Source organism: Lepidochelys kempii, chromosome 1 (assembly GCF_965140285.1).
Source record: "Lepidochelys kempii isolate rLepKem1 chromosome 1, rLepKem1.hap1, whole genome shotgun sequence".
NCBI lineage: Eukaryota > Metazoa > Chordata > Testudines > Cheloniidae > Lepidochelys > Lepidochelys kempii.
The window spans coordinates 148,999,898-149,026,049 of record NC_136380.1 but is presented as its reverse complement, the minus strand read 5'-3'; the positions used below and the strand labels follow the sequence as shown (position 1 = coordinate 149,026,049).

The 26,152-nt window shown below is 40.4% G+C and overlaps 1 protein-coding gene across 11 annotated transcripts in view; it reads left to right on the top strand.

Annotated features, from left to right (window-relative positions):
• DMD (dystrophin) overlaps positions 1-26,152 on the top strand; it is a 1,937,833-nt gene that overhangs the window by 1,261,484 nt on the left and 650,197 nt on the right. For all 11 annotated transcript variants that reach the window (XM_073357918.2, XM_073357898.2, XM_073357881.2 and 8 more), the window contains one exon: positions 1,316-1,465. In XM_073357918.2, the coding sequence (XP_073214019.2) occupies positions 1,316-1,465 (150 nt within the window). The remainder of the gene's footprint in view (positions 1-1,315; positions 1,466-26,152) is intronic.

The following is a 26,152-nucleotide window of genomic DNA, read 5'->3' as shown; positions in this document are numbered from 1 at the left end:
TCATATCGTTCATCTGCCTTTAAGTTAGCCCTTCTAGATCCAGGTATACTTCCGCTCTCGCAAACCTAGTTTTTAACCCTGTGAGTCAGTAATATAAAAAAATATGAAATCTAGGAACAAAGCAAAGAAAATATTATTTATGCATTTATTTATTTATATGGACAGAGCATTAAATGTCCATAGCACTTTAAACAATCCCTGTCCTCTGGAACTTACCATCTAAATGAAATGCTACCTACATTAGAAAGTTGTTGGGTTTTTTTTGCTGTGAAGCTCCTCTGTGCTTTCATATATATGTGTAGAGCTTTGGAGGGCTCAGACCCAAATGTACTAATGTCAGTAACTAGTAGCTGCATTCTGGATAGCAGGTGGGGGAGATAAGGGCACATATGGATGAAGATTCTCTCTTTTCAATATCTATTAATGTGGGCGGGGGAGATGTATGTTAATGGGGGGGAGCCCCTCCCCTAATAACTCCTAAAGGATGGATTGTCCAAAGTCAAACCTACTGGTGAAGATATCTTTTCCTTAATAGCTCAGGCTTTTAAGTCATGCTGTGAGCCACCTCTTTTCTTTTCGATCCACCCAAGGGAAGTTACCCCAACCCCAGTGATATAGTAACTATTAAAGATTCTCTTGTGGCCCATCTCGGACTTCAATAATTTTTAAAAATGATGGCTGCAGAAGCTTTCACTTTCTATTATATAACTCGTTGGTTACTTGATATGTAAAGCTAAATTGACACTATATAAATTTGCAGTAATTGCATACAAGAAGGGGAATGGATTCAGATTATGGAGACACAAACATGGTAGGCAGGACACTCCTAAATATTACCAATATCCCTCTAATCTGCAGTGTTTATGAATATATTATGAACATTATTGCTTACAGGTTTGGACCACGGTGCTTAGCACTGCACAGGACATGGAAGAGACATGGAACGTGCTCTAAAGGGCTTACCCTTCACACAAACAAAAGGCAGATACAATTAGTAAAGCACCATGTGACCAGAAGGAAAGTTGAATCACACAGCAGAGACAAACTTTTTTTAAATTTCCTTCCGGGACGCTTATTTTCCCTCCATTTTGGTCTCCTCAGAGAGCCAGTCTTTCCCCACTATAAGTCTGCCTAATAGAGTCAGCATTTGCTGTTTTTTCTGAGCCTTTTTAATTTAGAAAGCTGTGGCTATTTTGTGCTGAATTGAGCCCCGAGCCTGGTCTCTGCAGCTGATAGACTAATCAATAGTGGCGAAGATAAGGGAGTTGAAAATTCTACCACAGTTCATTTTAAATGTTGTATTTGTCTGTTCCAGTTAAGAGTGGAAGAGCTGCCTCCACACAAGGGAATATTGAAACAATTAACTGAAACTGCAGGAATAACACTTGGAAGTACACCACTGAACCCAGAAGAAAAACATAAACTTGAAAATAGGCTCAAAGAGGCTAACCATCGCTGGATAAAGGTTAGACATATTAGTAATGATATTATGGCATATAACTCTAATCTGTTAGAAGTACTTATATATTCTGTGATGTGTATGCTTTTTCTCTGAATGAACATGAAGGTTAATCTGTATCTGTTATGGGATAAGAAGAAAACAAGCAGCAAACAAGAATTGTAGCTGTGATGCTGGGTGACTTAATAACAGTGGTATGGTCAAGATTCTTTTTTTAAATGGGTGCCTAACGTTAGTTTTCTGCAGCCATGTATAGGCACTTAAGTAAGTGGTGTTCTGTTAAAACATGCTGAGCACAGGGGAAGGATTTGTCTTCCAATCCTGGCTGTTTTGTGGCTGCTACTGCTGCTCTGAGGCTAGAGTAACGTCTGTAGCATTTATGGCACTGCTCCATTGGGGGTAATAACCAATGGGTGTCTACATTTGTGGAACCACTAGCCATACCCCAGCTCTTTTCCCTCTCCAAAACCTTAAAATTATACAGGTAGCCTCTGTGGCATTGGGCCCTGCATCACGCAGGCCTTCCATGCTTCCTCAAATCCTGTCTCCTGCGCAGCAGCATTGTACTTATTCTAATATCTTAGATTTCTGTGCCTGTGGAGAAAAGGTTTTGCTGGTTTTTATTTGAATATATGTATATATATTGCTATGCTGAAAAGTGTTAATGTTGCCAGTCAGTCACAGATTAAAGGAGAAATTGATGAGTATTCCAAGTATCCCTCATTCAGGCTAAATGAGGTAGCAATTAAATGCCCCTTTATTTATTAATAGTGGAAACAATAGAAGCCATCACCCAAGGCACAGAGCAGCGTAGCAAGGCTTGAGTAGAAGCGGAATTATGTGGGCCAAGGAGCTTTCCTGGGGACTGATTGCATACTCAGGATGTGGGGCATTGATCAGGTTGCAAATGCATGCATGTATGAAAAGAACCTGAAAGCAGGAGGAAATTCAGCAGATAGTGAGAGAATCAGTGGTATATGCCCCTAGTAGAAAGCCAAGAAAGAGAGCTTCTTTTAGGTAGAGTTCTTACTGAGAGGTTAGACTTGGATTTTTGAAAAAGGAAACACCTCCTGTTTTTCTATTGTGGTCAGGGAATCATGGTACTTACATGGCCCCCATCACTGTGGTATCTGAATGCCTCACAGTCTTTGATGTGTACTTAGCCTTACTGAGAGGTAGGGAAGTTTTATTATCCATTTCATAGCTGGGGAATTGAGGCACAGAGAAGCTAAGTGACTTGCCCAAGGTCACACAAGAAGTTGGAGAACAGAGTCTTCTGAGTGTGAGGCTAGTGCCCTAACCACTGCATCATCCTGTTTCTTCCTGACGTGCCTTTGTGTACATTCTTTGTAAATCAGGATTACACCAAAGAACCATTTGATTCATATAATCAGTTTCGCCTCCTAACAGAAACAACCTTTCAAAACCTCGAAGATTGGCTAACTGCTCAGGTTGAAAGAATAAACAATATTGACCAAAATTTGCAAACCTAGATGCCTAGAAATGGATGCATAAATCAGTATTTAGGCACCTGCGCAGAAGTGTCCTTTTCTCTAGAAAATGAGTGAGCTCCCAGATGTGTCTCTGAAGTCAATTGTAAATGAATGAATTCAACACCTCTGAAAATCAGGTGACTTCTAATTACATGACTAAATATGGATTTACATGCCTAACTTTAGGCACCAACACTTGAAATTGTGGCCATAGCTTAAAAGGAAATTAGTTTTCAAGAAAAGTGTGTTCTTTTTGTTGTTGTTTTTTTTAACAGGATGTTACAAATGCATTTACACAGAAATTGTGATTTCTAATTTTATCAGACTCTGAATATAATCTGTCATTGACTATTTCTGTATTCCAAAACTTTGTGAAAGGGATATCTTTTTACATTCCTTTTTATCTCCTGTTTGTTAATACAGAAATGTTCTATTTCTCACTTCTCACGGCCAGAGTGACCCAGAAAACTGTGAGCACCATTGTAGTATATGAAAGTCAGATCTCGTTAGTTCTGGGGGCTTATCTCAGGATTCTTAAACACCCTTGCTAGCTGTAGCTTCTCTAGGCGTTGGTTCATGGTATATCGTGGGAGAACTTGTCTTTCCATCTCATGGTACTTGAGTGGAAGTGCTTATAGCCTGCCAACATCTCCAGCAGAGACGTTTTTGAATCTGCAAACTCCCTGAAACCAGAGCCAGTAACAGTAATCCAGCATCGGTGGAAGAACAACTGCTTGTACTTTCACTCCTATTTCGGGAATCAGGCAGAATATCTCTGAGATGCTTCAGCAGCGATATTTGTCCTATCAATGGCATCTCTCAGAGGGCAGTACTGACATGGCAGCCAGAACCCAGCTGATTCTGCTCATGACTGTTGCCATAACCGCAGATTTCCCATACATAGAATGGACCTTCTGGAGCAAGATCATGGGCACTAATTGGTGGTATCACATCATCTTGCAGACCTGGGATGACCAGCTCCAAAACTTGTGTGTGAAGAAGTAGATGTTCATGGAGCTGTGTGATCAATGTCAGGACATGTGCATGAGGAAGGCCCAGGCAGTCCAGAAGCAGGTTACCATAGCTATCTGGAAGCTGGCTACTCCTGATTTCTACATGTCCATGACTAACCGGTTTGGAATTGGCAAGTCAACTGTGGGGCTTGTGGTGGTGGAGATTGGTGAGGCCATCAGGACTGTGATTTACCAAAGGTGTTGGGCATAAAAAATGTTCCTAAAAGAATTGTCGGCTTTGAAAGAATGGGCTTTCCAAACTGTTCTGGGACTGTCAGTGGGACTCATGTATCCATAGTTTGCCCTCCATAAGAAGCACGGGAGTATATAAGCTGCAGACAGTAGTACTTCATCTTTATTCAGGCCCTGGTCAATCACAGAGGCCAGTTCATAGATATCAGCATGGGATGCACTGGCAGGGTGCAAAATGCCAGGGTTTTCTCTAGCTTGGAACTTTACCTTCACAGACAAGATGGGCTATTATTCCCATCAAATGGTATTATGAATGGAGTCACTCTCCCCACTGTTGTTCTAGGGGGTCCCGCATGCCCCCTTTTTCCATGGCTTATGAAACTGTATCCTGATTACAGAGTGCCTGGCAAAAGAAAGTTCAACTAAATGCTCTGTAGCTGTAGAATGATGGTGAAATGTGCATTTGGCAGATTGAAATTTGTGTCACTGCCCTCAAAATCATTTGGATGCCTATGTTAACAAAACCATCTACATTATTGTGGCCTGCTGTGTATTGTACAATGTCTGCGAGTACAGAGATGAGCCATTTTGCCAGGAGTGGACTCAAGACACTGCCACATTGCTGAACTATACACTCAAAGAGAAAGTACACAATTATTATTGGAACAGGATCCACACATGTAATAGAAATCAGGGTGCTTTGTGTGCCCACATCATGGGTTTTCATGGTGCAATGCATGAGGAGGAATGACATAGTATTTATAATTGTGCCACACCCATTCCACTATTTCTGGGACTGGGGCAGCTTGGGAAAATGTATTTTTATTAAATTTTGTTATTCATATTATACATATTGTTTGTGTACCTCATCATACTGTTTTTGGATTTCTGTGATGAAATTTTATCAATTTTGTTGTGCATGTTATAGAAACTGGTCATGTACCTGAACACAGAGCATATGGATTATTGTGATGTTTCATTTTGATAAAATTAATGAAACCTGTTTATGCATCCTTGTGTGGAAACTGAACATTTTATTTTAAACATTCATGCAAATGACAAATAACAGTGTAAAAATGAGGATGGGTAGACAGCTGCCATTAAGACCTAAAAAGCAATACACAAAAACAATGGCTATTAAGAAATCAAACAGACCAAAGTGAACAACAGTCAAACAACGTATATTGTCACCATAGCAGTTTAATTGCCTCTGGGTGCTCATTGGTGTCCTGTTGTCCTTGGCCCTTCTGGTGCATTTTGCATGAGTGGATTGCAGCTGAACAATATTGGAGGACCGAACAGGGTACATCAGACTGTTCCATGTAGTGTTTATTGCTTGAGACATGGACCAGCCAGCCCCAGAATAGTCCAAAGGCTGTATAGGCTGCAGAATATGTTAGCTTGGAGCTGACTCAGTGCTGTGACAAAGTCAGACCAAACAACTGTAAGAGCGGTGGAAGAGCGGTTAATCAGCCACAGAATGGTAAAGGCTCTTTTCCTCATGAGCTGAAAAGAGGTTACCTCAAGTCAACTAAGGCCATCTGAGTCCAAGTAAGGGCTGCCTGTGACCTTTAAAAACATCCTCTCCTAATCAGAGGGGGAGGAAAGAGGAGAGACAAGCTGCAGCATGACTCGTGGCTGCAGGAAGAAAAAGCTTTTGTGTGGAATGCTGCTCTCCTCCCTATGTGGAAGCAACCTTCTGCCTGTTTGGGGAAGGACTGGCACCTTGAAGCCAGCATAAAAAGACAACACTCCAGAGAGGGGACAGGGAAAGGTATTCCCTTTTTGTTTTATGAATTTTTCTTTGGTTTGACTGACGCACACTTCGTGGGCCTATCCTGAGGCCCACCTTGTAAAATACTGAAAAATAAAACCTGAGTGAGGAATAAAATCTCTCCAGAGTGGGACTGGTTGATTGACTCCAGGCCCTCCCATCACCAGTGGGGGGAAACAGTTAGTCCAGCAAGGCGAAGGAGGCTCCTTGCCACAGCGTGTAGAATTGAGGTTGGTGCTAGAACTTGAGCTTGCAGTCTGGTGGCCATCAGAGCAAGCAATCTCTTGAAAAGCTCCTGCTGCTGAATTCTATCTTCCTCCCTCAATGTGTTGTCATGTTTCAGGAATGGCACTGCCAATCTCTCTTCATGCTCTGAGGAGACTCTCTCTGTCTTTCCAGCCTTGTCTTCGTTTTCTCACTGATACTAAATCTGTCGTCGAATGTCTGCCATCACTTCAACCCTGACTGTCTTCCTTCTTGTGTGTTGACTGAGAGCTCCCTCAGGCACCTGATTCCTTGTCTCTGCCCACTAGAGTGGAAGGACCTGCCAAGGCAAATGAAAGTGCACATTATTCTCTGATCGTTAGAAAAAATACTTTTCTACCATTTTCCCGGAGCCAGATCAATTCAGGGTCAAAGGATGATGCTTGTTATCATTTGGTTTTATTTTATTCACACACAAATCTCTGGACAGTGCATAAGATCCTGCAAGCTATGCTGCAAGCCAACATATGTGATGGTAAAAGCACATAGCAAAAGCAATTAAAACCATTTATAAATCCTCACAATTTTTCCCAGTGTGTGTGAGAGGGGGAGGTTTTATTAGCATTGGTTTTATAATATTTTCATGTGGGGCAAGCTCTGGAGGATGTTCTTGGTCTGGAAGTGCCAGTGTGGAAGTATGGCCTTCTGTTTCAGGCAGAGGAAAGCCACCCATCTATGCTAATGAGATTTTTAGGCATCTGGTGACTGCCTGGCACATCTATGAATGGAGGGGCTTATGTGCTACAGAGGCATCCCTAACGAGTATGCCCTGTCCCGGAATGTAACGGGCTGTCTGGAGTTCCTATTCAGCAAAACATCTTCATGCATCATCAGTCAGGAATGGGACAAAAATTATGGGAAAATCAATACAATTTTGATTTAGGATGAAGACACATTAGAGTCCTTAGAAGTACCTTGTATTCCTGGATGGACCTTCCTGTATTTGACTAAATACCTCATCTGCAACCATTGGGACACTTAATATAGGGAGGCATGGACTAAATACAACTGCAGGTACCATTTGGATTCAGAATACTGGCAGAAGCAGACTAAATACATCCTCAGACATGATTTGGACTCAGACTACAGGCAGACAGAACAATCCGGGATGATCCGGTGTGACTGATTTCTAACTACATTGCATTTGCAGGAGAGGGAATTTAAGGCTCATAAGTTTAATGCATTGACCTGGCTTTGTAACAGTAAGTGTTTATTTAATACAAATGTCACAATAATTGTTTTTAATAAACATTTTTTCACACTTTATTGTATGCTTTCTGAAGTCTGTGTGCTTTGGGGGTGAAGTGGGGAGTGAAGCGGCCTTTAGGAAAGTGGCCTGGGTTGCCCCCTCAATGGAACGGCACTACAACCCTCTGCTTGTAGTAATAATGTAATTTGGCATAACCTGAAAATCCTTTCAATTCCTATATTAACAACAAATATGGTGGCAAAAATATAATAGGTTCCAGTGCAGCTTCTGCTGCTACTTCAGGTGCAGGCTGCTATGCATAGATTCACACCCATAAGTTTCACTTTTAATGTTAAAGGAGATCAAAATCATAAAGTTAAACTTTCAGTTGAAATCACCTATTTCCAGTTGCTTATACACTGAAGTGTGCAGAACAACAAATTTCACATGATTTTTATGCAAGCTATAAACTGGCCCAGACTCGCTTCAAGTGGACATAGAGAAGCTCAAAAGATTTTGTGGTTTTAACAAACTTGATCTGTGTTTAAATTTGTGATGAAACTCCAGTTCAGATAAGTTTAGTGTGGTTTCAGATTTCATTGTGAATATGCTCTTAAGCTCTATTGCTTGTGTCTTTAGAGGTAAGATAAATCGAAAGAAAGTATTAGACCCTTCTTCAGTAGCTAAAGTGCTATTGGCACTCATATATGCCACAAAGAGAGTGGGAGTGTTAAAGTGAAGCAATCTATTTGTCCTCATTCTTTTGTAGTCTGAAAGGAGCATAAATTCCTGATTTTCACATGGTATTTAAAGCTTGTGATAGCAGGCTCAATTGCCTCCCTGGTCCCCACTCCTTTCATTTGTTGGAAAACTACAAAAGCCTGGAGTTACTAGGGGCCAGAACCAATGTGGAGGCACGGGCCTTCAGAATGGATGACGATGACTCATCTTGTAGATCTCCTGGGATGTGCAGGGCCTGTGGTGTGAGTCCTGAAGCCTATTGTTTTGAGAAGCACCCCCCACTTCCCTTCCTTGCTCACAGAACAATGTGAGGAGATTGCTCATAGACTTTAAGGGAAGAATAGACCATTATCATCTTGTCTGAACCTCACCCACCCATTACACTAGGCCCATAACTTCTTGCCAAGTTACTGAAGTCCACAAATCTTGATTTAATGGGAATCCACCATTTACTCTAATTCAATCCAGCAAGTGACGGTTAAGAGGAAGAAAAAAATAAACAAACCAGAGTGTCTGCCAATCTGGCAGGAAAATTTCTTCTCAAACCTAAATAAGGCGAACAGTTAGACCCTGAACATGTGGGTGAGACACACCAGCCAGACACCTGGGAAAGAATTCTCTGTAGTAACTCAGAGCCCTCTTCATCTAGTGTCCTATCTCTGGGGGTTGTAGATATTTGCTAATAGCAGTTGTGAATGGACGATATGCCACTGCAGGCAATCTCATCATACCATCCCTTCCTTTAACTAATCAAGCACAATCTTAAACCAAGGTTGTTTGGTTTTTTTTTTCCCTTCAACCACTACTCGTGGAAGGCCGTTCCAGAACTTCACTCTTCTGATGTTTAGAAAACTTTGTCTAATTTCAAGCCTGAACGTGTTGGTGGCCAGTTTATATCCATTTGTTCTTGAGCAGACATTGGCCCTTACCTTAAATAAGTCCCCTCCCTCCCTCCCTTGTCTTTATCCCTAAGATGTATTTATAGAGAGCAATCATCTCTCTCCTCAGCCTTCATTTTATTAAGCTAAACAAGCCAAGCTCCTTAACATAGGTTCTCCATACCTCTGACATCCTACTAACCCTTCTCTGCATGTGTTTCCATTTGAATTAATCTTTCTTAAACCTGGGAAACCAGAATTGCACACAGTATTCCATATGAGGTTCACCAGTACCTTGTATAATGTTAATAACACATACCAATGTCTACTAGAATTACCTAGCCTTTTTCACATCTACATCACACTGGCAGCTCATAGTCATCCTTTCATCAACTCCCAGATCTTTCTCATCCTCTGTTGTTTCCAACTGTAATACATTCCCAATTTATAGCAAAAATTCTTTTTTTTTTTTGGTCCTTAAGTGCATGTAGTTTCCTGATTCATTCCCCACCCCCTTTTCTTAAATATAGGCACTATATTTGCCATTCTCCAGTTGTATATTATGACCCCCCAAGTTTACAGATTCATTAAAAACCCTTGCTATCGGGCTTGTAATTTCATATGCAGTTGCTTTAATATTCTTGGATGGAGATTATCTGAGCACTACAGTTTGTTCCCATTAAGCTGTTTGAGTTTGGCTTCCACCTTGGATGTGCTCATTTTTACTTACATATCTTTGTTCCCATTATCCACCCTGGCACTGTGCCCAAGCTCTTCATTATTCTTATTAAAAACTGAGGCAAAATATTCATGCAAGTGTTTGCCCATGCCTAGATTATCTGTAATGTCCACCCCATCCTCAGGGTTTAGTGTTCTCAATTCTTTTTGTAACTGTCTTTATTTATATGGTAAAAGAACCTTTTACTATTGATTTTAATTTATTTTGCAAGGTCCAACTCTGCTTGGCTTTTGGCAATTATCACATTTCCCCTACACTTTCTAACCTCCAAGACTTTGCTGATCCATCCCTTCTTCCATTCCTTGTAGGGTTTCTGCTTTCTCTTACTAACCTGTTTAAGATGCATGTTCACCCACTTTGATCTCCAACCCTTCCCTATGAGTTCCCCCCCCCCACCTCCTTTGCTTGGGTTACAGGCTCTAGATATTTTCTACAACTTTTACTTTAAAGTAATTCCAAACTTCCTCTACATTCAGATCCTTGGGTTCTTCAATAAAGGCAACTTCGTTAACAAAATCCCTTTATTTTTTTAAAATTTGCCCTTTTGAAATCAAGGACATCTAGTTGTGGACCTATTTTTGTTTACCCTTCCATTAAGTTGAAATGAATTAACTCATGATCACTCAAACCAAGATTGTCCTCTATGACCTCTGTTCTTATTAGCAGGGAGTCCCCAATCATGTACACCTGCCTCTTCCTGGTGTTGGTATGATTCTCCAGCCTTCCCTCCTGTTCTTTCTGGCTGCAAGATGTTTATCTTCTGTTCTCACCTGCAATCTTCTGTAAGTCATCCTCTATCCTCCAAGGGCTCCAAAGTCTGACTATTTCCATTTTCTCTGCCTTCCTTCCTGTAGGACTAGCTGTTCTTAGATCTTTGGTTACTGCCTGCCTCTCATCTTCATTTTCCAACTTGCAAACCTGTACCTCAGTGCTATTTCTCGTTTACTAGCCGGTCTTTTCCTCTGCCTTGTTCTTGTTGTTACATGCTTCCACTGGCCACTTTCCTCATCCAGCAATCTACTCTCACAATTCTCTGGTCCAGCATGCATTTTCAAGACTTGATGTTTCCCTTCAGCCTTCTCTTTCCATCGTCCGCTCAAATCCCCTTTGAAACTCAACCATCATTTCTAGCTGCATCTCCAACCTCAGATCTTCTCTTCCATCAGATCTACCAGGTGCCATGCAGAGATCCTTGTGAGGTTATCCTTTCCTTGGACCTGTTTCAAAGAGTTTTGCTTTGTGAATAGGCAGTTCAGCTGGTCACTCCATAGATTACATTTTGTGTGCTGGGAAGGAACACAATGTCATTCCTGGTGACCTCATCCTACATTACTTTAGAAAGTATTATGAATGGCAGGAAGATTATGTTAAAATGTAGCTACAGTGGAGCAGACCTTTAGCTGGTGTAAACTGGGGTAGCTCCATTGATTTTAGTGTAATTGTGCCAATTTACACCAGTCAAGGATCTGTCCCACTGTCTTTTAGGGTTATGATGGGTTTTTGTTTGTCTTGATGTGAATGATATCACTTGTGAGTGACATATTTGAAATAAGTCTTGTTCAAAACTTCTTTATAGTGATAGAAATCATTGCCCTATAGCAATGAAAATAAGCCTAGAAAAGAAATCAAATATGAAAGGAATTGCTGTCAAATAAAAGGGACTTTTTGCTTTGCTTTAGCATTCTCTTTGCTTTTAAGTGTCTAGATCACATGGTGATGACCTTGAGAACAGATATTTGAAGAGTTTTCCTTCCTCTGGAATAGCAATAATTTTGAAATGACATTTCTTTAGTCACCCTTCTAAATAGTGATTCTAATATGCTACTATGTTAGACGCAATTTAAGTAGAGAACAAAGATTAAAGGCCACATTTAAAATCATGGCTTGTAAACTCCAACCCAGTTTCATTTATTATATCTTCCCCAAGTCAATATTTTGTGTAAAAATGAAAATAACAGTGCTATCTTTATGAAAGGTCTTAATAATACAGAAAATAGTGTCCTATCACAGTCTTTATGCCTTCGCATCAAGAATTTCACATTACTTATTTCCATAGCTCAAAGAATCTAATAACTAAACTTGTACTGCTGTGTCCGAGTAAGCTGGCCACCTGGTGCTTCAAAGCATAGAAAAGGGACACTAGGCATTGGAGTAGGTGATGAATTCAATTCTTGTCATATACCACCTGCCAGGGCACAACAGATCTGTAATGGGTTTCTTACCTTTTATTGTGCAGTAAATGGATTGATAGATTAGGCCTGGGGCCAGTGAACCGTGGAATCAGAGGTTTTCTGGAAGGAGTTTATTACTCTTTAATGTTGTTCTTGCTCTCGTGTCAACCAAGAGAGATGAGCTAGATTATCTGAAAGTAAGCTGGGTGCCAGAATCCGCATGCTTCTCATTTATCTGCCTTAGTCTTCAAGACATATACTGTATGGATTATGAAGGTTATTATAAGTGCCTGATGGAGACATTTTTGTTTGCTGCCTTTTAATTTGTCTGCTGGCATTAGAACTAATTACTAGACATTGCAGAGACTGTTTCAGTGTTGACTTCCAGAGCAAATCAATTTGTTGTGCTCTATGAACAAAAAAATTTGAGTGGAGTGACATGGCTATAATTTGTGAACATTTTTTGTACCACCAGGAAAAGTGCAGATCGTCTTAGCTTGGTTGATCAAGTGTAGAGAAATACAAATGGGTACAGAAAGCGTGCAGGAAGTCAAAGTCACAACAAGGTTATAGTTCATGTGTTGCCTTTAGTAGTGACTCTTCATTGGCTTCCTATGTTGAAGTCAAATTTTTCATGAAGACATCAATTAATCAATCTTAGTCTGTGTTTATAGTTACAAAACTATGACACGATGTTATGTTAAATGTTTTGGGTCTATGTTAGGTGTATTGTTGGATTTTTTCACTTTATTTATTTTTAATTAAAGTGAGACACTCAATATTTTGAGGGGGGAAAATTGGAGCTATTCCAATGGTTTGTCATTATATTGATGAAACCATTTTTGCTATGAAAAAAATGTAAAGTTCTGAACCCTGCTGGTTTGTCACATAGACAGTTAACTTACAAAAGTTGTTTTTATAAAGGTGCACATGCATATTTACATCAACAGTGATGCTGATACTAGAGTTAGGCAAAACTTTTCGACTGAAACTTTTTTCAGAGAAAAATGCAGACTTAGCAACACCAAAACATTTTGTGAGTGTGCATCAGTTTTGCTGAATTGTTTGTATAAAGTTTAAAAAAAAAAAACGAATCTAAAAAAGTCTCAATGTTTTATTTTGACATTCTGTCTGAAACATTTCAATTTTTTAAAATTTGAAATGACTTTTCATTTTGAAATTTCCTTTGGTTTTATTTTAAAAAATTGAAGTTTTTTTTTTTTTAAATGCTTCAAATCAAAACAAAACATTTAATTTCAGGTTGAACAAATTATTGAAAACAAAAGTATTCTAAATAACATTCTGAAAATTTTTGTTTGAGCTGACCCCAAATGCATTTTCTTTTGATTTTTTTCAGAATTGCCAGTAAACCAAAAAATCTGTTATTTTCCTAGCTCTAACTGATTCACAAAAGCTCAAAAATAGCAAAAGGCAACCATGCTGTCTTCCCCACCACCCCCTCAGCTCAGTAGAAAAGAGAACTGAAGAACCTTGGTTACCACAGTGGAGGGGCCATATAAGGACTTACATTGGTAAAGAAAGAAAATAGGTACCTATAGATAACAACACTTTATGTGTATGCTTTTCGGAGAGCCTTTTTGACAATGAAGATTTTAAACTATTTTAAAAAGTAGACCCTAGTCCTTTAAACAAAATTTAATAGCAGCAATAAAGATCATAGTATTTGTTCTAGTATCAGGCCTACTAATCATATAAAACATCAAGGGTGTCTTCTCACCATGTTGGTTGGCTGCAAAAATAAAACAGTGCTGACAGCCTATGCTGGTGATCTTTTGGGAGAGATCAAGTTGCATAGAAAGATATGCCCTTACAATCTAATCTATTCAAAGCTGATTATCTTTCAGAAATTTCTGATTTTAAAAAAAGTCTGAAGTTTTGAACTTTATCAATCATTTGGCATTGACAGTTCCATGCATTTCTAACTAGAGAAGTGTGGTTGTTTAGACTGTAAACAACAGACCATGTTATGCGTGTCATGAGTATATATATTTATTTCAGTTAGTGAATTTGGTCACTAATTGTTAGGAGTAGTTATTTTTAGTCCTATTAGCTGTGCTTTGGTGCTTTACCCCTTTTCCTTGGATACCGCTCTAAGAAAGGGACAAGACACCAGGATGTGGTTCAAGTAGGCTACAACTTTATTTAGTAATGCAACTGGAATCTATCTGACAATGACTCATTCAGTGCAAGTCATCTATCCTTCCTTCTGTAAGTTGTGTAATGTGAGAGAGGCTACCCTCAGTCCGCCCCCTCCACAACTTCAACCTGATTCCAGCATCCCCCTTTGTAAGAGGGTTGAGAGTATGGGAAAGAGGAGGTTGTCTCCATGCTGTACAAGATGTTAGAAGCCCCAATCCTATTCCCCATCTTCTTTAGAAGATGCCTTCTCCTGATCCTGCGTCCAGTTTTAGTTTATCAGCAAGCTGGACCCCCTATTGATCAAAACCCTGCCAACTTGGGACAATGTAAATTTTACAACTTATCCTACCCACGTGGTGCTGAGAGAAAGGCAGAAAACCTAGGTCAGCCAGCTCAAGATTCCTTCCCAGTCCCTACAAGAGACTAACATGTCCACAGCAATGTCTCAGAATGCAGCCCTATTCTAATCACAAGAAGTGGTGGGAAAGCGAGATGCACAATGGCACCCCAGGCAGGGGTAGGCCTTCCCCTTGGGGGTACAGGAGCCAATAGGCTTCTATTGCATTCTTTTCCCAGCCAATCAGCCAAGCATCGCACCCACCCTAGCCCCCCGTTCACTAATAGGCTGACTACTTGCAAGGACATGAGGAAACAAGGAGGAGGGCAATCCTGACAGGGGCCTAGGATTTTCTTTCTCCAGTTGGCCCAGACACAGAACTGCATAACAGCCTTGAAACGGAGTCACAGATAGTCCTCTTGTCTTTGTACTAGATAATCCCTTACACCAACAATATTCAGGTTACTCCCAGTCACAAAGGGCCAATCACTTACCCAGGTCAGTTATACCTTAGATCTCTCACCAAAGACAACTCTTGTAGCAAATCCTGTAACTAAAGATTTATTAACTAGAAAAAATAAATGAGTTATTTATAAGGTTAAAGCAGGTAAACACACACACACACACACACACCAATGACTTACAGTCTTAGGTTTCAAAAGATAATAGAAACTGCAGTAATATGCAAGCTCTATATGTATATGTCCTTTAAGGCTAATCCAAGCTAAGTAGTGTGGTGATCCCTTACTTATGCTTAGAAATATTGCCCTCTCCAAATTCGAAGCAACATAACGATAGAGTTCCTTCTGGTCAGGGATTTTTATTCCCTTCTCCCAGAGTTCAAACTGTGATGGGATGAGGGTTGGTGCATGTTCCCTCTTCATGGGTGTGGGGGGAGCAGTTAACAAAATCTTTTGTCCATTGATGTTCCACAATGATTTGTCTGGTGTCAATAGGTCATCTTTTATTGGGCAGAAGATGACAGCTCTGTGGTAAACTGGTATTTCACACTTGGTAAAGCTTCTATGTGGGTTTCCAGTTTCATAGCAAACACTTCTATATTTACAGAGCAAACACTTAAATATTACCTTATAAAATGGGATACAGCTATTATAAGTGAAATTAATGCATGCAACAACTCACAATCATTTCATAAAGTCCAAAAACTAAACACATTCTGATAAAGGTAACATCTATTTTAACAATGCTAACTCACAGGTGAGCTGCACTGGTTTCCAGCTATGTCAGTGTTCAGTGAGGGCTAAGGTCACAGGGAGTACTCACAGAGAAAAGCTCTACTTAGTCTGAGGAAGGTTGGAAAAATCTGACCTTCTGTCAGAGGTGAAATAAGCCAATCCGGTCTGGCATACTGTCAAGAACCAGTACACAGCCGACCGTACCGGCAGGGGGCAGCTTCCCCAGGCTGGCAATTTAAAGGGCCTGAGGTTCCAGGCAGCGGCTGGAGCCCCGGCCCTTTAAATTGCCACAAGAGCCCCACTGCTGGAGCCCCAGGGTAGCAGCGGCGATTTAAAGGACCTGGGGCTCTGCTGCGATGGCGGCAGCCGGAGCCCCAGGCCCTTTAAATCACCACCAGAGCCCCACTGCCGGAGCCCTGGTGTAGCGGCGGTGGCCAGGAGCCCCACGGCTCCGGCAGTGATTTAAAGGGCTCAGGGCTCCCAGCAGCCACTACTGCTGCCGAAGCTCTGGGCCCTTTAAATCTTGATTTAAAGGGCCCGAAGATTTAAAGGCCCTGCCTCTTCCAGTTGAGGCCCTGATCAGGATCTAGCATACTGGCAAGTCCTTTAAATTACTTTCACCCCTGTCTTCTGTTAGTTCAAAAAGAAAACATGCTTCTTCACTGTGACTATTGGACATGGAAAACAATGTATTGCAAGTTTTAGGAGATGAGATCACACATATACAGAATGAAATACTCTTATCCTGCTCAGCCATCAAAGGGAATTTTTAGTCATTAAGAGCAGCTTCAGGCCTTAGTTTTTGTTCCATCTTATGTCATGCTGTAAATCATCCTAATGATTGCTATCAGAAAAAAAATGGAGACTATGATAAACTATGAGGAGACACAGGTGACAGATATTTTTAGTGCAGCTAGTTTCTGTCTATTGGTTTGTTCCATTTAGTTGAAGTCATTTTACAAGGTGGATTATAATAGCCACTTGAATGCCTAGAATCAACGATAAGTATGGGCATTCATGGTAGACAGAGGAATGTGGACTAGTTCATCTCAAATTGAAGTTAAATCTGGATACTCGCTGTTTTTAAGATTAGAGACAAACTGAGGAGATTGCAGTGTTCAGGTCAGGATTAAACTTGAATTTGAGGTTCCGGGCTGATTTAGTACTAAGGTTTGGATTCAGAAACTGCAAAATCCGTTGAGCTGCTATTGACAGATTTTTGCCATCGTAGGCCACTTCTAATCTGAATCTGTAAAACAGCTCTTCCTGGTTTTGTATTTGACGCATAATCAAAGTATAAATGAGGTGTTTCAGATCTGTGGATTCAAAGAAGGCTGGGAATCACAGTTGTCTGATAGTCCATTGACTGTTTCGAACATGACAGTTTTATAAGAGCTGGATTTAATTTTACAGTCTCAAGAAAAACAATTACTCCTGACCAGAGATGTGGTAATATTGTTCCTTTCCTTTCTTAACTTAAAAAGAGCCTGACTTTACAACATATTGAAATAAATGGGAACCGGTGATAAAGCCAAAACTAAAATCACATGAATGCTGTCTTTGGAATTAGAAGGAATTGGGGGTGGGGGGAATAGATGGCACATCAAAAAGGAAAATTGAAGTTGATAGTCCCTTATTTTAACCTTATATATAAAAATACTCTGATATGGAATTTCTAAATCTGTGAAGGAAGACAAAAGGGTCTCATTTCAGTTGGAGAGATTTTCATTCTGGGCCAGATATGGAAGAGGCACTATTGCTCCGACTGTTAGAATCTTTCAGGCAAAGGTAATTTCTAAATTACTGTTTGGAATAGAAATACAGAGCTTCACAGTTGGAGAAAAGTTATTTTTAGCTGAATGTAGCCTTTCTCCCTTTGGTTTCTAGACGCAGTGTGTGAGCCAACTTACAGATGATAGAAACTTTGGACTTAAAGAGAGTGTACACATTTATTTTAAAAAAAGAAAAGACAAGAAATAGAATGTACTGAGAGAGAGGACCTAATAAGATTTGCAGAACTTTTGTATAGATTTGTTGCTCCTTACTAGAATGCAGTTTATTTTCAGTGAACTAAGATAGGAGATTATCCACGTGAATCTACAGGGGAGCCTGTTATTGTAGAAATGTCTCACCTGAAAACCAAACTCTCAAATAGGTAGATAAGGTTGCTAAGCAGAAAATCCTTTATAAAAGACTACCATGACTCTATTCAATAATGGTCCAAACCGTACAGATTAGAGCAATGTTAATGCAATGTTTTGAGTTCTTTTTGTAGAATATGTTAACAAGGGATCACTCCTTATTACAGCGTATGGGGACACTTATTTGCTATACTTGTCAAAATGAACGAAGTACAATTTGTGATGCATTGATCTTGCTGTTTTATTGAGCTTGTTTACTAATTCATTAGTAAAATTCAGAATTCACAGAGGGCATCCCAGTCATTCAAGTGAACTAGGCAGGATCTATCTAGAAATTTCACTTTAGATTAGAAATACTTTCTTTCTTATAAAACAAAATAATAAACAAATGAAGAAACCCAGAGGAAAACTATGTGACTTATTGATTTAACATTACTTGTAGCAATGGAAACAACTTGATTTAAAATGTTTCATATTTGTAATATATCCTTTTTGATATACAACATTGTTCTAGCAAAATAACTTTTGTAAGTTTCTAGGACATAGGTTGTACATTCAGCTGTTTGTATAGGTGCATTTATTTGAATTGTCCTGTGACAAAGCAGCACTCTATTAAAATTAGCTTAGAAAAGGTGTAATGTTCAATGATTACATGTAGGGTTACCTGAAGTATCATGAATAGTAGTGTTTCTGAGGACTGTAATCACAGACAGGCCTCTAAATAGACAGGTGGAAAGACCTCTAAATAGAGTACCAACCGTCTTCAAGGTATCTTGGAGTACCAACAAATACCTGGATTCAACAAAATATGTAATTGTAACATTCAGAGAAGTCTCATTTCAAGAAGATGGGAGATCTGGGAATAGTCTGAGCCCACTAGAAATCCTGTGCCCTGAGGATTGGCTGGATCCATTATTTTAAAAGCAAAAGACAAATATGCAACAAAAGTAGCATTTGTACAATAAACCACACGCATTATATTGATGGGCAGTGTTTTCTGATGTTACAGCACTGGATTGGAAAAGATGAGCTTCTCAGTGTCTTAATAAATGAATGGATGATAGGTACATTAGAAATACTGTATTTAGCAGAGATTGTTATGGGTTTGCCACCAATTCTCTGGTAATACTGCACAAGTCACTTATCTTCCTGGTGACTCCATTTCTTTTTCTGCAAAATAAGGTTATGTACCTGTCTCACAAGAATATTGTGAAAATCAATTAGTTGACAATGATATTACAACATTTTGAAGATCTAAAGGATTGTAGAAGTGGTAAGTGTTGCACATTATTTCAGGATACCTGCAGTGAAAAAATGTAATCACTGTCATTTTATTAATGACACTGTCAATTTTACTCAATTTCTTATTTAGCAATAGTTCCCCCCACACACACACACACACAGTATATTGTTTACCATTGTTTGAAAGGATGAGTCATTCTGAAGGCCCTTCAAAGAAAGAGGAGTTGAAAAACATTTGAATACCTCAACCACACAATGCTTATAAAGTATCAAGATCACTATTGAATATCTGCTGTTCCTTTTTTTTAGACAAGTTTCTGAATTCCTCAAGCTCAGGTAGGATTCTTTTACAAAGAACAATGTTAAAGTATTGTTTCATTAGCTTTGCCTGCATTGTATTTTATTTCCAGGTCTGTTTTGAGCTTAGCAATATATTACAGCAAATATATTCTGTCTAATGCAGTCAAAAACCTCTCTCAAATGTATTTATGACAGATGAGTCTTCTGACATTCTATACGATGTTGCCCATGGACTTCAGGCGAGGCTGTGTGCATTCATGTGTACAGCTACTGGAAGGGACTACTTAGAAGGAAGCTGCCATAAGGGAGGGGTTTGAATGGTTCCCTGTGGCAATGACCACAGGAGCACCCCCCAATCTATGGAAATCCAGGGCTGTGTCCATGGTGGTCTTATACCCTTATTTTTGCTCTGGCCCCTGGCAGTTTGCCCACCAGCTGGCTTCTTGTCAGTGTGGCTCCATTCAAGCTCTCCCCACTGTATTAATTCTTGTTGAGTAAATTCGGCAAGGTCAGAGGTGGACCTTTGTGCCTGCTCCATCTCCATGATACCACATGGAGAAGGCTTTGAAGATTCTGCGAAGTTGTGGATGGGGTCCATTTCTGCATATGGATCAAGGAGTCCTGATGAGGCCCTATTTTTATTTTCTTTTTAACTTTTCACCATCAAGCGATGAAGTGAGCTGTAGCTCACGAAAGCTCATGCTCAAATAAATTGGTTAGTCTCTAAGGTGCCACAAGTACTCCTTTTCTAAGTGCTATTAAGACAGTCTCTCCTAGTAATGGGCTATTCCATGCCATATTTCTGTAAGTAAAATTTCCATATATTTCAATGGCAATTTTCTTTATGGTGCAATGTCAGCATAAAGAAATTTGTTTATTTTTTGCTGATATTGTACCATAATATCAGAATAAAATAAACTGTAATGAGCATCGATTGTGATGTCTGTTTATTTTTCATAAATGAGCAGGCATTTATGTACATAAATCTAATTAGAAATAGCAGAAGTTAGGGACATAAATCTCCCACTTCCAGATGAGAATATACCACTTAGATGATACTCTGTAGCAGTCCGATTTGCCATTCTCCATTTTTTTTCAGATATGAAATGTAAGTTGCTGTACATTCCAAGTTTCATAACAGGCATTTTACTAAAAGCTGCCTGAATTACCTTGGGAAATTAACATAAAATAGATGTCTACTTTAGAAAAAAAATCACTTGTTTTTTCCATAGAAGACTGTCTTGAATGCATTTACTTTAGATGTAAAATTTAAATACTCGCTCCTGAATTTGTCCCCCAAATTAGAAATCCTAATATGTTTTGTTCATTTAATCCAAGGCAAAATGTAAAAGCTCTAAGAAAAATACTGGTTGGGCTTCATCAAACGTATTTAATAACTATTAAACATCATTTCATCAATGGAGTAAGTAACTTTTTAATGATTTTTCAAGTCTGTTAAAGGGATACAGTGTTAATGAACAGTTTATTCTTTCTATATACTGGTGATTCCTGTGTCAGACTGACAATATCCTGTAATATTCTGAACAAACTTTATGAAATTAAGGTAAAATATATTGAATAAATGTACTGAATTAGGGTAAATATCTTGGTGCACATTGTGTTTAAAATTAATTCTGTATGTGTTATTGTGGCATTGTATGTACCTTCCCTAGTAGCAGAGGGATGCTAATGTACCTCCTCTGTTGTTAACCCTTTGAAGCCACCCCCCCGCAGCGGTTTGTATATACGAGTTCAAACTGGATTTTCCTGGGACCAACATATAAAGAGGGGATGTTTGGATAAATAGCCTGGTTTTAAACTAGGACCTTCTTCCTGGTCCAGCAACTGGATAGGACTCCAGGTCCATGGAGCCTACTGAGTCCCATAAGACTTGGGTGCTAGTTCTGAGCTGAAGCTGTGATGAACTTGTAAACCACAAGGAAACCCCTTGCCTGGAGTATTGAAGGACTGCTCCTGCCAGAATCCATGTTAGTGTTGGGGTGATCTCTGGTAAACTTATTAGCATGTTGTGTGTAGGTTCTTTTTATTGTTGTTGATTTGGTTTCTCTGTAATGCTATGGGTTTTAGGACTAAATATTCCCTGCTCTTCTACCCTAGCAAATTGTCAGTTGTGCCAAATCATATTGTGATTTAAAAAAAAAAATCATGCACCCATGGGAACTATAATGGGTCTTTCAAACTAATTTTCACTTCAGGTCTAAGCCAAGATTGAATCAGGTCTCCTAGGTGGGTACTAATCCACTTCACTACCTCAAACTCATCAATACCAATAGGATAAGCAGGCATCCCAGTTCGGCATGTCTGTCCTAGCGACCCAACTGACTCTATAGAAACCAGGGAACCTTTGTCCAACCCATTTCCTCTCTCCCCATGGACATTTACCACAATCCATTATCTTTCAGTGGCATTTTTCTCAAATGTATGTGCACGCACATCATCTTGCTGCCAATACCCTTACACGTGCACACAGAACCAACATCTATAACAAAGGTGTGCTTTAGGCCCCTTTTAGTCCTTCTGCCCCCAAAGAGATGTATTCAGGGTTTTGCTACCTACAGCCCATCTGGGTGAAACCATTCAGTCCTATCACTCGTAGAACCGATCTCCGGGCCACAGATGCTCCTGTTTACTAATTATATTAACCTGACAGGCCCAACTGGGAGTGGCACTTGCAAGCCTTTTCTCTTTGGGAGCCTGACAGTGGCTGATTAAAGTGACTCAAAAGCATCTTCTTCAAAACAATGCATTATTTATTTGTTCACCCAACGATATATGGCAGTCAGACACAAGGGTTAAAATAATAAATGCCTATGAACATATTACCTACCTTACCTAAATCTTATTTTTTTCCTTGCCAGTATTGGTAGGTTCTATTCAGCCAACTGACCACCAGCTATCTTTAGGGTGCCCTGCTGCAGCATACTTTCTGTGTCTGTCTGGCAGGTTTTCCCACACCCGTGGCAACTACTGTCAATTTACACAACCTCCCTTCCTTATCAAGGCCTAGGGTCCTTTCATTGTTTAGTATCCCCTTTGACCCTACGGTCAGACCTGGAAAGAGTAAACCTTGCTAGCCTGGTTGGAGCCAGGCAGGGCCATTCCTCAAATAATAGCACTCTCACTGTTCCCTTAAGGATACATATATCTGTCATTGTTTTGTTTCCTGTTTGTTTTCACTCTAACAGTTTCAAAACTCCCTCCTCCAACACCAAAGGCAACTTCTTTGCTTACCACAAATATCAATGATTTTCTTTTGCTTTAACCTAGTTACTAGCTAGGTTTTGATATTTAGGTATTTTGAATATTTTAACTTGTATTTGAAACAAGGAAAAATAGATTAGACTACTGTGTTTTCAAGGCACTTAGACATAATACTCAGGATACACTGATTCTGTTTAACTGGTGTCAACAACTGAGTTGTGGGTGGTTGGGCCTCATGATTGGAGCAAGAATGGGGCCTACCAGTTAGAGCTGAATTTGGAAGGGGAGGGTCCTGAAGCAGAGCCAAGGGTCAGGGCTGGGAGTCAGAAGCCTGGACAGAGTTGGTGCAGGAACAGTTACAGGCTGGGACAGGAGTAGAGCTAGAGACAGGGACAGGACCAAGCACAGCTACAGGCAAAGAGCACATTGAGCAACCAGTGCTCTGCTGTTGTCTCTGGGCTTATAAAGCAGGCTGCTGGCCCTGCAGCCAGTCAGGCACTGCGATTAATCAGGTGGTTGCAGGACAGTGCAGCTGGACCTATTCGTTGCCTAGCAGCAAAGTTAGAAGGGAAGCAGGCCAGTACTTGGTCCTATCTGGTATGACCCCTGACAACTGGAATGAACACTCATGGTACATGTCCACAGGGCCATGTTGCCATTCTGTGTGCTGTACATTTAAACCTCAAAGTAATGAAAGGACTAAAGGAAATAAGTTACACAGTAACAATAACCTAACAGGGTGGAAGAAAGATAACTGAATGGCTTCCTTCTGTCTCACAATGTTATAGTTTGATCCCTTTCCTTTGGTACCTCACTAAAATGGATTATAGTGGGTATGTTGAGTGAATCTGTGCTGACCTTACTTTGTCTCTTTTTCACTCACTTTGTTGCTAGGATTTCATTATATCCTGGATTTGTTTCTAAATGGAGGTGCAGTAGCAGGTGTTCTTTCCTGAACCAAAGTCAAAGAATCCTAACAGAAACATAGTGCTGTAGAAAAACAAATATTCTCAACTATGATCTTTTGTGTGTATGTGTATATCTGTGCGCACACTTCATTTTCTTAATGAGGATGTATTCCTACAGAATCTCTAGCTCTGATGACTTGAAAAAAGATAAGACAAATCCATATTATGGTGTGAATACATTTCGTTCCAAAACACTCTAAAATCCTGCAAAGGATTTAAACTGAAAAGGAATAAATATATTTTCCTTTTCTTTACCCAATAATTGACATGATTGTTTCTGAGAAGCAATATTTCCCCCCCTAAAGTTAGGTATATTAAGTATTCTAATATAAAATACTCTGTTTTATGGAGACATTTGGGATGATCTGTGTGAACTGCCCAGCTTAACTGAAACTGCTGCTCAACATTCCATTGCCCATCAACATAGAAAAATGTGTGTTGTGTTTTTATTTTTTTAATATATACATAATAAATTATGAATAGCTTTCCCAAGCTTTGTTTCCTTGCCAGGGCATGCCACCATATGTCAAGTGTCTCAAGAGTAAATAAAAAGCTTCTGTTAAGGAAGAGTGCTTTGATGAACTCGCATCCATTTTTCCATATGGTACATACAAAATAAAGATTATAATTAAGAAATATAGGATTACCAATACTGTAACAGACCATTTGGCCCATCTAATCCAGCATCCTGCCTTAGGCCTTGTCTACACTACAAAATTAGGTCGAATTTATAGAAGTCGGTTTTGTAGAAAACGTTTTTGTACAGTCGATTGTGTGTGTCCCCACACAAATGCTCTACGTGCATGAAGTCGGTGGAGTGCGTCCACAGTACCGAGGCAACCGTCGACTTCCGGAGTGTTGCACTGTGGGTAGCTATCCCACAGTTCCCGCAGTCTCCACCGCCCATTTGAATTCTGGGTAGAAATCCCAATGCCTGATGGGGCTAAAACATTGTCGCGGGTGGTTCTGGATATATATCGTCAGGCCCCCCTTCCCTCCCTCCCTCCCTCCCTACATAGTCCAGGGTGCTCTTTTAACTGACCTCGATGAGGTCAGGGACGCCTGGGCAAACATGGGAGTGACTCAGCCCGGTCATTACCCTTTTAAGTTTCGTCTCATGGTGATTCAGTCCTACCGGCAGTCCTACTGCACTGTCTTTTAGTGAGCAGTCAGGAGACCAAGATGACCAGCAGTCCTACTTCACCGTCTTCTGCCGAGCACCCAGGAGATGATGAAGACTAGCGGTCATACTGCACAGTCTGCTGCCGGCAAGATGTATAAAGATAGATGAAGTGGATCAAAACAAGAAATAGACCAGATTTGTTTTGTATTCATTTTCTCCTCCCTTCCTCTTTCCCTCCGTGAAATCAACTGCTAAACCCAGTTTTGAGTTCTATCATTGAGGTTTTGAGTTCTATCCTTGAGAGGGCCATTCTGTTTCTCGCAAAGCCACCCCCTTTGTTGATTTTAATTCCCTGTAAGCCAACCCTGTAAGCCATGTTGTTGGTCACCCCTCCCTCCGTCAGAGCAATGGCAAACAATCGTTTCACGCCCTTTTTCCTGGATTGCCTAAGCAGGAGCAGATGCCATTGCACAGCAAGCATGGAGCCTGTTCAGCTCACTGCAGCAGTTATGACCATTGTAAACATCTTGCTCATTATCGTGCAGTTTATGCAGAACCAGCACCTGAAAAACCAGGCAAGGAGGCGACGGAAGCGTGGTGATGAGGACACGAACTCACTTTTCTCTAAAACTGCATTCCCCCGCAATTTGGAGATCATGGTGTTAATGGGGCAGGCTCGTGCCATGGAATGCCAATTCTGAGCCTGGGAAACAAGCACAGAGTAGTGGGACCACATAGTGTTGCAGGTCTGGGATGATTCCCAATGGCTCTGAAACTTTCACATGCGTAAGGGCACTTACATGGAACTTTGTGACTTGCTTTCCCCTGCCCTGAAGTGCATGAATACCAAGGTGAGAGCAGCCCTCACAGTTCACAAGCGAGTGGCAATAGCCATGTGGAAGCTTGCAATGCCAGACAGCTACCGGTCACTCGGGAATCAATTTGGAGTGGGCAAATCTACTGTGGGGGTTGCTGTGATACAAGTAGCCAACACCATCATTGAGCTGCTGCTGTCAAAGGTAGTGACCCTGGGAAATGTGCAGGTCATAGTGGATGGCTTTGCTGCAATGGGATTCCCTAACTGTGGTGGGGCTATAGATGGAACGCTTATCCCTATCTTGGGACTGGACCATGAGGGCAGCCAGTACATAAACTACAAGGGGTACTTTTCAATGGTGCTGCAAGCACTGGTGGATCACAAGGGACGTTTCACCAACATCAACGTGGGATGGCCAGGAAAGATTCATGACGCTCGCATCTTCAGGAACTCAGGTCTGTTTAAATGGCTGCAGGAAGGGATTTACTTCCCAGATCAGAAAATAACTGTTGGGGATGTTGAAATGCCTATAGTTATCCTTGGGGACCCAGCCTACCCCTTAATACCCTGGCTCATGAAGCCGTACACAGGCACACAGTAGTAAGGAGCTGTTCAACTATAGGCTGAGCAAGTGCAGAATGGTGGTAGAGTGTGCATTTGGACATTTAAAGGGTCGCTGGCACAGTTTACTGACTCACTCAGACCTCAGCAAAACCAATATTCCCATAGTTAT